Source organism: Triticum dicoccoides, chromosome 7B (genome assembly GCF_002162155.2).
Source record: "Triticum dicoccoides isolate Atlit2015 ecotype Zavitan chromosome 7B, WEW_v2.0, whole genome shotgun sequence".
Classification (NCBI taxonomy): Eukaryota; Viridiplantae; Streptophyta; class Magnoliopsida; order Poales; family Poaceae; genus Triticum; species Triticum dicoccoides.
Window position 1 is genome coordinate 101993345 of NC_041393.1, and position 11080 is coordinate 102004424.

At 53.8% G+C, this 11080-nt stretch overlaps 1 protein-coding gene across 1 annotated transcript; it reads right to left on the reverse strand.

Annotated features, from left to right (window-relative positions):
- Positions 1–322: 322 nt before the first annotated feature.
- On the reverse strand, positions 323–1613 carry LOC119342025 (translation initiation factor IF-2-like). Its single transcript, XM_037613863.1, has one exon. It carries the CDS (start codon positions 1513–1515, stop codon positions 670–672), a length of 846 nt encoding a protein of 281 aa, XP_037469760.1. The 5' UTR covers positions 1516–1613; the 3' UTR covers positions 323–669.
- Between the last annotated feature and the right edge of the window lie 9467 nt (positions 1614–11080).

Below are 11080 nucleotides of genomic sequence, written 5' to 3' on the forward strand. Positions count from 1 at the left end.
CCATTCAGGATGGAACGTTAGCTGCATTAGCGAATGAGACGGGGTTCAGGTCGTTCTCCGGAGTAGCAGCCCAGTAACTTTGGGCCGGCCCAGGATGGTCAGGCTGAGCGTAGAAAAGGGTGCAGAGAACGCACGGGCCGACGGTAAGATGACCAGGAGCGTTGAGCGAGATGATCGGACGGTTCAGGGTGTCAAATTGCTGTGAAAGGCTGTAGGTAGCTCTGTTTTACTGTTTTACAACAATGTTTGAACAAATTAAGGTTTAGGGTAGTGTTGTTGTGTATCCAGAGCAATGAGGATTTGGAGCCGAGCTGCGATGCTCTAAGAAAAGAAGCTCAAAAGTTGAGCATTCCGATTGATTCGCAAACAGTCTGGTAGTAATCAATTACGCCGGCTTCACCGTCATCGTCACCGGCACCGGCACCCTGCACGTAGGCGTATTGCGGTATAGCTACACCGTCGTCGACCCGTCCTTTCGGCAGGTCGAGAGATGTGCGATGTTTTGGCAGTTTTCTCAGCCAGTATGTGGTTACAGTAAGCAATCCAAAACTGTGTGCTGTCGCATCATTCTCTGCGGGAATGACCCATGAATTCTGTGCAAGCAAATGAAATATTCTCCTCTCTACGCAAACAAACGAGACGATCGTCTTAGCGGCACCGGCTAGGCGGCTAGCGTGCCCCTGCGGTGCGGCGCAGCGCGTGGGTGTGGTTGAGGATGGAGTTGATGCGCTCCAGCTTGAGCTCCTCCCGGAACTGCCGGATGAACTGCTCCGCCCGCGCGTCCACCTCCGCCTTCCCTTCGACGTCCTCCGTTCCCCGCCCGCATCCGTAGGCTCCTCGCCCCTTGGCCTTCTTTGGCACCGTGGCCACCGTGTCGGCGGCGGACTGCCGCCCTGCGCGCGCCAGCGCGTATGCCTCGTCCAAGCTGATGGACTCCCCGTCTTCGACCTCGCCCTGAGTCGCCGCCGCGGACGCGTCGAGTGCTGCCGGTGCCGCGCTCTGCGGCGAGGTGGTTGTTGTGGCCGCCGCTACGGTTTCTTCTTGGGCGACTGGTGCTGGCTCGGGCTCCACCATCCTTTTCACCTCCTGTGCCGCCGGTGCCGCGACAGGCGCGCTCTGCGGCGAGGTGGCTGTTGTGGCCGCCACTACAGCTTCTTCTTGGGCGACTGATGCCGGCTCGGGCTCCACCCTGTCGACCCCACGTGCTTCTTGCTCTTGGATCGTAGTACTATAGTACTGGGCTTGCACGTGGTGGAGCTGCGACGACGCCGGTGCAGAGTACGCGGCGACGGCGTAGTCGCCCAGCGAGTGGAAGGGGAAGTTGGAGATCGAACGCAGGCTCTCCAGCACGACGGTCGAGGCCGTGCGAACGAGCTTGCGCCGGGCGGCCGGTTCCGGCCCCCGGGACGACGACATGACCGCGATGGCGCCGACGAGGACGTTGAAGAAGATGAACGACGCCGCGCCCGGGCTCAGCCACGGCGACATCGGCCACCACCCAAACTCCGGCGCCATCGATCCAATGGCGATCAAACTCCGACCCTCCTCCCGATCTTCTTGCTTGCTTGCTCTGGGTGACGACTCGCTCTGTGTCGGCTGTCGAGTGTCGAAGCGATGAATAATGCAGTGCCTTTGCTCAGGTGAGCTGTGCGTACTTATAAGGCTCTGGGTCCTGGACCGTGACAGCTCTTCTCGCGCCTGGCCTGTCAATAAACAACGCAAAGGATGGGGGCCAAAGGTGGGAACACCGAGCGCCCAGGATGGAATAGCTGCATTCCTGCGCCGCGTACGGCACATCGCTGTTGCTCTCTGCTTTGCTCCTCGCGGCATGTGGTGCGTGCAACTTGGGCCGGCCAGGTAGGCGGCCAGCGAGAAGGTTCGCCGCTCCCCGGCACTTGAAAATTGCTCGGACATCGACCATCGCGATCACGTGTCTTCGTGTTTCCACCTGAATTAGTGGTGAGTACACTCGCCGGAGGCCGCGTACACACGGTGAGCGTCGACGACTCTGTTCCCTGTGCCATGACAGGTCCCACTTCGTGTATCTGCCGATCTTATTTTACTGTACTGCTGATTTGCTCGTGGCGACGAGGCAGGAAGTGAAATCGACATTTGCATGGAGAGGAGGGGAGAGCGGTTTGGACTTTGGAGTCTCGTCGCGCAGGTTGGACTGGCGTGCAAGGCACAGGGCTGTGCGCTGTCGGAAGGCTACTGACGAGTGGTCAACGTGTGCAGGAAGATCTCGCTGTGTCTCGATCAAAGACCGAGAAACATCAGCTCGTACCGGTGGATTCCGACCTAACTTCACCTAGCAACGAAGAGCTGTCGCATTTGTGGAGTCCTGGTTACGCGTATCCGCGTTACAAATCTAGTGGCGGCCAGCGTAGCATGCGCCTTGGCCACGCATGACATCGCCTACAGGTGCGTAGCCTGATGACGACGGGCAGACAAATTAGAGCAACTCTAGCACCTCGTGCTTTTTAAAAAAAAAAATCTAGCACCTCGTGCTATATGACAGGGCATGTACAATATACAATGATGGGCGTGGCCACAAGTAAGTCTGTTAGAAGGGAGAGAGCGGATTGGTGAAACAGTTGTTTGTATTGCTTGAGCCTCGTGGGTACAATGATTTACTTGGAGTACAAGACAAGTCTAAAAACAAATCCTATTATATCTCGTCTTTCCTAATAATCACGATATTCAACATCCCCCCGCAGTCACAACGTTAGCGACGCAGACGGTGAGACTGGAGAAGAATCCGAAGGCAAGCTGACGGACACCCTCCACAGTCGTAACGGTCGATGCATCGCGGAGTCGTGACTGGAGTGAAAATCGACGAGGTTGCTCAAGCAGGCGGTAGCCCTTTGTGTCGTTTGTCGATGTAGCCGAGAGCGTGGGTGGGTGCAACCGCGGGGCCGGCGGCTGGGACCGTGTATCGCGGCACTACGACCCGTAGGGGCGACGCAGCGGCGATGCGCTAGTCGATGCAGCCGTGAGGAGTACCACGGGGAGGGGCCGCTGCGGCCCGACGGGGCGACGCAACGGCAGCCCGTTGCTCGATCGGTGGAGGGGCGTCCTGAACTCGGGGACGATCTTCACGGGACCTGCAGAGGCGCTTAACCGACGGGCCAGGTCGGTCACGCAGCGTAGATGAGGCGGATCGCGGCGGCGAGCGGGTGATCAAGCCGATCGCGCGCGAGGTCGGGGACGCCGCTCGGTGGAGGCAGGGTGGCGGCGGAGTCCGAGGTGAGGCCGACGACGACGGACGGCGTGGGACGATGTGCGGACGAGCGGGTCAGCACCGTCACCCGGGCCACCAAAGCAGCGCTGGCGCCGGGTAGCGAGGCCCGAGCGACCAACGGAGCAACCGCGCCCGAGCTCGAGGCAACCGACGGGCCTGACGAAGCCGGCCCGACGCAGCAAGGACGAGGCCGGCGAGGCAACCCGCATGGCCGTCATGTAGACGCGGCGGAGGCGGGCGGCGTGGATCAATTGGCGGGTCAGCGCGCGAGCGACGACTATGATTGGCCGCCGCATGGCGTGAGGCCGCCGGGTGGAGGCGATGCAGGTGTCCTGATCGGAGAGGGCGGAGACGGTCGGCGTAGATTGACAGGCGGGCTGGCGCGTAGACGACAGCCGTGAGGGCTACCTGCCACGCGAGGCCGTCGGGTCGGTGAAGTAGCCGGCAGGTCATGCCGGTGTCAGAGTAGAGGCGCGGGGTGTCGACAGCGGCGGTGGGCGATGCAAACCGATCTAGTGGATTGGAAAACCAAAGAGTAGACGCCGATCAAAGCGACCAGCGAGAGAGAGAAAAACCCGGATCAAAGGATCGGGAAAAAGACTCTCTAGGGTAGCCGGCCAACACAGGCTGGCGGATGAACCCTAGGTACGGGCGGCGTGGCCCCCGACGGCGGTCATGGTGGTCGACCGCCTCGGGGGCGGTGCGCAGGTGCGGAAGCGGAGACGGCTAGGGTTTAGGATCGAGATAAGTCTGATACCGCAACGCTGCGGCCCGAAGGGGCGACGCAACGGCGGTTCGCGAGTCGGTGTAGCCGCGGGGACGCCACCGTCCGCGCCGGTCTTCGTCACGCTGTCAGGGTTCTTCGCCTACTTCGAGCACCGCCGCTGCTCTGATACCATATTAGAAGGGAGAGAGAGGATTGGTGAAATAGTTGTTTGTATTGCTTGAGTCTCGTGGGCATATATATAGGAGTACAATAATCTACTTGAAGTACAAGACAAGCCAGAACAAATCCTAGTCTATCTCGTCCTTCCTAATAATCACAATACTCAACAAAGTCGACCGAGTTTTGAATTAGGGTCAGTCAATCGTTTTGGGACGTCGGATGCAGATCCAACGACGCGCGACCCTTCTTCCTCCAGCCATTCTTCTTCCTCCATCTCCTCTCAACGTACCATCGGCCGAACCGCCGGCCACGGCCCGGCGGCGCTCCGTGCAGCCTCGCCGGCCCCGCCCTCCCTAAAACCTCCTCCCACCGCCGTGTTGCCGCCGTCCCCGCCCATCCTTCTAGCCTCGGCGATGACCGGTTTTTCCTCCGACGAACTTGCACCACCGCCGTGTTGTCGCCCCCTCTCCCGCTAACAATAGATAATGGGGTAGCATGTCGGCGAGCTTCTTCCTCCCCTCCGGCTGTTCCTTCCTTCAATCCAAAATCGACTAGCCCAAATTCAAAAGTCAAGCGACTTACATGTACTTATTGTGCACAATGATTGATAAGTCTAAGTCCGTCACATAAACTAAAAAGGGTGATGCTACACAAGAATCACTTGGTATACAGATTTTGTGGGCGTCCACCCTTTTTTGGTAACCCGGTTGTCCCCCCTCCCCTACGTCCAGCCAAAGAAAAAGCTCACATGCCCCCGGTGTACACTCTCCCCCCCCCAAATTAAAAATCCTATCCACCCCCTGATGGGGTCACCTACTACAGGTAGGGTCAAGGACCTGGCATCTAAGGCCCACGTAGGGTCTCACACCATCATTGGAGGGTTCCCGGACCACAGGCGCATTCAGATGTGCACCACGAGAAATCCACTCGGATACACCGACGACACTAGGACGTCCTCCCTCTAGTCGGCCCAGCCACCACCACTCGAACAGAGAATACGTAAGGACGACGTGGGAGCTGCAACGGTGAGTAGTCTTAAGTCGGACTTCAAGTATACTTATGACTACTGTTACCAGAAACTGCCATCGTCATGGTTGTCTCAACCTGTAACTATCGTAGTTATAGTCTTTTAATCCCCTTATAATGTGGCAGTTAAGAGATCAAGGCGAACTCTATATAAGCCTCGCTCTGGCTCCAAGGCAAGGGCCGAACACCCCCAGTAATCACGCACGCCAAGAGAAAACAAGACCCATGGCACGAGACATAGCGATGTTACCTTCTTTGAGAGGGGCCCGAACTCGTAAAAACTGAGTGCTACACTTGCGCATAGCTAGGCCCCACCCCTCATTCGTACCCCTAGTACTCATTGTCGGGATCGTAGCCTCGACAGTTGGCGCCCACCGTGGGGCTGTGCGTCTAGCGATTGTCCGGCGCAAGTGGAATTCTTCGTCATCAACATGATTCTCGGCGGTCAGATTTGTTTCGGAGCACTCAGCTTCGTCGCCGACGAAGCAACGTAGCTCCAGGAGGCCCCGCTGGATGTGGAGTCGCTGCCCATCCGTGGTGCGGCGCACTTCCGCGAATCTTCGTATGGAGTCCTTCTCCGACAGCCATCGGTCCCGTACCGAGTGGCTCCTCTCCTTCGTGCAGGCCGCCGCCACAAGAGCTCTGGGCGCTCACGGGTCCAGCATTGGATCAAGCACGTCGTGGTCCTCCAGGCCGCGGCTGGGCTGAAGGAAATATGCCCTAGAGGCAATAATAAAGTTATTATTCATGCTAGAATTGTATTAACCGGAAACTTAGTACATGTGTGAATACATAGAGAAAACATATAGTCCCTAGTATGCCTCTACTTGACTAGCTCGTTAATCAAAGATGGTTGTGTTTCCTAACCATAGACATGTGTTGTCATTTGATGAACGGGATCACATCATTAGGAGAATGATGTGATGGACATGACCCATCCGTTAGCTTAGCATTATGATCGTGTCAGTTTCATTGCTACTGCTTTCTTCATGACTTATACATGTTCCTAAGACTATGAGATTATGCAACTCCCGAATACCGGAGGAACACTTTATGTGCTACCAAACATCACAATGTAAAAGGGTGATTATAAAGGTGCTCTACAGGTGTCTCCGAAGGTGTTTGTTGGGTTGGCATATATCGAGATTAGGATTTGTCACTCCATGTTTCAGAGAGGTATCTCTGGGCCCTCTCGTTAATACTCATCATTATAAGTCTTGCAAGCATTGTAACTAATGAGTTAGTTGCGGGATGAAGTATTACGGAACGAGTAAAGAGACTTACCGGTAACGAGATTGAACTAGGTATGATGATACCGACAATCGAATCTCGGGCAAATAACATACCGATGACAAAGGGAACAAAGTATTTTGTTATGCGGTTTGACCGATAAATATCTTCGTAGAATATGTAGGAAACAATATGAGCATCCAGGTTCCGCTATTGGTTATTGACCGGAGACATGTCTCGGTCATGTCTACATAGTTCTCGAACCCGTAGGGTCCGCACACTTAACGTTCGATGGTGATTTGTATTATGAGTTTATGTGATTTGATGACCAAAGGTTGTTCGGAGTCTCGGATGAGATCACGGACATGACGAGGAGTCTCGAATGGTCGAGACATAAAGATTGATATATTGGAAGGTTATATTCGGACACCGGAAGGGTTCCGAAGTGTACCGGATATTTTTTGGAGTACCAGGAGGTTATCGGAACCCCCCGAGGATTCAATGGGCCTTAATGGGCCCTAGTGGAGATAGGAGGCAGCGGGCAAGCGGCGGGGTGCGCCCCCCCTAGGCCCAAACCGAATTGGTTTAGGGTTTTGGGGGTCGGGCCCCCTTTCCTTCTTTCTCCTCCTCCTTCCTCCTTCTCCTAATAGGAATAGGAAAGGGGGGAGCCAAACCTACTTAGAGTAGGACTCCCCCCTTGGGCTCGCCACCCCTTGGCGGGCCTCCTCCTCCCTCCCTCCTTTATATACGTGGGAGGGGGGCACCCCATAGACACAGAAGTTGATCAAGTTGATCTTTTAGCCGTGTGCGGTGCCCCCCTCCACAGTTACACACCTCGGTCATATCGTCGTCGTTCTTAGGCGAAGCCCTGCGCCGGTAACTTCATCATCACTGTCACCACGCCGTCGTGTTGACGAAACTCTCCCTCGGCCTCAACTGGATCAAGACTACGAGGGACGTCATCGAGCTGAATGTGTGCTGAACGCGGAGGTGCCGTACGTTCGGTACTTGGATCGGCTGGATCGCGAAGATGTTCGACTACATCAACCGCGTTAACTAACGCTTCCGCTTTCGGTCTACGAGGGTACGTGGACACACTCTTCCCTCTCGTTGCTATGCATCACATAGATAGATCTTGCGTGATCGTAGGAATTTTTTTGAAATTACCGCGTTCCCCAACATGGGCATGTGGCAGCACTCGAGCTAGATGAGCCCGCCCCCGACCTTTCCTATGGGATCCAGGAGGGCTCCGTGGATGAGTCCGAGTGTGAGAGCATCGAGTCCACAACTGAAGTACTCATGGCCGGCCCGGAGCAGCATGGTCCTCCAGGGTACACAGGCCCCCGCGATGGGCACGTGGGCACTCACACGGACAGAACAGCGATAAGCAGGGGGATGATCATTCTCCTCGCCATGAGCCATATGTTCCCTAAGCTCTCACTGGGAGCATAGCGATGAGCTCTATCGAAGGAATGAGCAAGCTTTGCACACTCCAATTACTGGGACAAGTCCTGAGGCCCTGGCCATGGAGTCAGTGCGCTTGGCCACTCTGGCCGAGCGAGACCGCCTTGAGCGACTGCATAAGGAATTGGACGATCGCGCTCGTCAAGAGCCTAGTTCCAATCGGCACAAGTGCCGGTTGTTCCCGAGTGATCAACCTCGAAACTACCGGGTGCTCAACAGCCCACTGCAGAACCTAGCAGCGGCTACCAGGATCGCCAATTATATTCAGCCCTCTAGCTTAGGTAGCTCGCAGTACCAGCCATGACTTTCCCTTGGTGGTTGCGAAGTACAACACCGACAGCTCCCATTCCATTCTCATGAAAGGACAATCGTGTTTATTTTATAGCAGCCAACTCTTGGTTTTGGCCATAATATTTCTCGTGGTTTGCTAGTGGATACAACCATGGGCGGATCTGGCCCCAGATAGCCCAGACAATGGCCTGGGGCATGACAAATTTCTCAGACTACATATCTAGAGAGAAAAGCTGGACTGGGGCGCAACCCACTTCCTACCCCTCTTGCTGGGCCATTGGCCAGATAGCTCTCCATACACTTATAAGGGATGTATGGATTCTCGAGAAGAGAGGAGCCATGGTGCCACCCCCCCCCCCCCCGACCGCCCGGATCCCACGAGTGAATAGAAAGTTAGATCTACATGGGATCTTACCTGAATCGCCCTATCTATCCTCCTGAGGAGAAGTTTGTTTGGTTTCAAACTCGGATTCAAACAGGAGGAGTACGCCATGCTAATGTGCCTTGGATGATCCACATCTTCGGGTCAGGCGCTGATGAGCACATTGAACTATTCATGTGGCTGAGAGCCCTCACAGCCCAGGCATAACGATGCAATTATCAGGGACGCGCTCTACCACTGAGCTAATAGCCCGTCGTGCGGGCCTCCCAAAGGGAGGCCTGCTACGCCAAAAGCGAGCCAATATCAAAAGTGAACGAGAACAAGAAAGACAGAAGGGCATGTGCTTCTAGTGTGTCACGAACGGGAGTCTTTTTGTCGAGAAAAGGAAGATGGCCCGTCTTAGGCTAGTTGATGAAGAGATTTCTCTTGCTAGTTGCTACAGTTTTCAAATCCCAATTTATCTTGCTAGCTTTTTTGCACGGAAATTCTCTTGCTAGTTGCCAGTGTTTGATGCTTGATTCAAACATGATCTTTAATTCTTAAGCTTTTCCCTTTTCATATTGTTTTCCTTAGTTTTGTTCTGCAAAGAACATAAATGTGGAATCCAATTTAGTAATTCACATTTTGCATTTGTTATTAAACCTGCTAAGTTAAAAAAACTGAATGCTCCGATTTGTAATTCAAAATTTATTAAAAAAATTGAGAAAACTTTCAATCTATTCATCTTCAATTATGGCAGTACAATGAACACTGAAAATGATACAACTTACATTTGGGTTCGCATGCCACCTAGCGACGACTACAAGCACTTAAGCGAGCCGAAGCCGCGCCACCGTCATCGTCCTCCCTCGCCGGAGCCGGATAAAACTTGTTGTAGTAGATAGTCAGAAGTTGTCGTGCTAAGGCCTTATAAGACAAATGCACCAGAGACAACCACCAACTGAATTATGCGAGATCCACTGGAGAAACACCTCCACACGTTGTCCGACGATGCTAGACGCACCACCGAGATGGAGGCTAGGTAGGGAGAACCTTATTCTATCTTCAGGAAGCCACCGCCATCTTGCCTTACTGAGCAAGACATAAACCAAAAAAACTCAAAGAAATATCTGAAAACGGAGTCCTCCCGCCAGCAAGGGCCGGGATTCACCACGCCACATGGACCTAGGCCACGGGAGATGAGGCAGATCGACGCCGCCGTCGATGGGCGGCAGGGACCCTAGTCGCCCTTGGAGGAGATGTGTCATATGTTTTACTTTATTGAGCATGCATTCATAGGAGACTCATATCAATCAATCCTTTGATTTGGTACCATCTTTTGTATCATTTACAACAACAACAAAGCCTTTAGTCCCAAACAAGTTGGGGTAGGCTAGAGGTGAAACCCATAAGATCTTGCAACCAACTCATGGCTCTGGCACATGGATAGCAAGCTTCCACGCACCCCTGTCCATAGCTAGCTCTTTGTCGATACTCCAATCCTTCAGGTCTCTCTTAACGGACTCCTCCCATGTCAAAATCGATCGACCCCGCCCTCTCTTGACATTCTCCGCACGCTTTAGCCGTCCGCTATGCACTGGAGCTTCTGGAGGCCTGCGCTGAATATGCCCAAACCATCTCAAACGATGTTGGACAAGCTTCTCCTCAATTGGTGCTACCCCAACTCTATCTCGTATATCATCATTCTGGACTCGATCCTTCCTCGTGTGGCCACACATCCATCTCAACATACGCATCTCCGCCACACCTAACTGTTGAACATGTCGCCTTTTAGTCGGCCAACACTCCGCGCCATACAACATTGCGGGTCGAACCGCCGTCCTGTAGAACTTGCCTTTTAGCTTTTGTGGCACTCTCTTGTCACAGAGAATGCCAGAAGCTTGGCGCCACTTCATCCATCCGGCTTTGATTCGATGGTTCACATCTTCATCAATACCCCCATCCTCCTGCAACATTGACCCCAAATACCGAAAGGTGTCCTTCCGAGGTACCACCTGGCCATCAAGGCTAACCTCCTCCTCCTCACAGCTAGTAGTACTGAAACCGCACATCATGTACTCGGTTTTAGTTCTACTAAGCCTAAACCCTTTCGATTCCAAGGTTTGTCTCCATAACTCTAACTTCCTATTTACCCCCATCCGACTATCGTCAACTAGCACCACATCATCCGCAAAGAGCATACACCATGGGATATCTCCTTATATACCCCTTGTGACCTCATCCATCACCAATGCAAAAAGATAAGGGCTCAAAGCTGACCCCTGATGCAGTCCTATCTTAATCGGGAAGTCATCGGTGTCGACATCACTTGTTCGAACACTTGTCACAACATTATTGTACATGTCCTTGATGAGGGTAATGTACTTTGCTGGGACTTTGTGTTTCTCCAAGGCCCACCACATGACATTCGGCGGTATCTTATCATAGGCCTTCTCCAAGTCAATGAACACCATATGCAAGTCCTTCTTATGCTCCCTATATCTCTCCATAAGTTGTCGTACCAAGAAAATGGCTTCCATGGTCGACCTCCCAGGCATGAAACCAAACTAATTTTTGGTCA

Excerpts from the sequence above, each read along its gene's own strand:
- LOC119342025 (XM_037613863.1), bottom strand. The coding sequence starts at position 1,515 with ATGGCGCCGGAGTTTGGGTGGTGGCCGATGTCGCCGTGGCTGAGCCCG.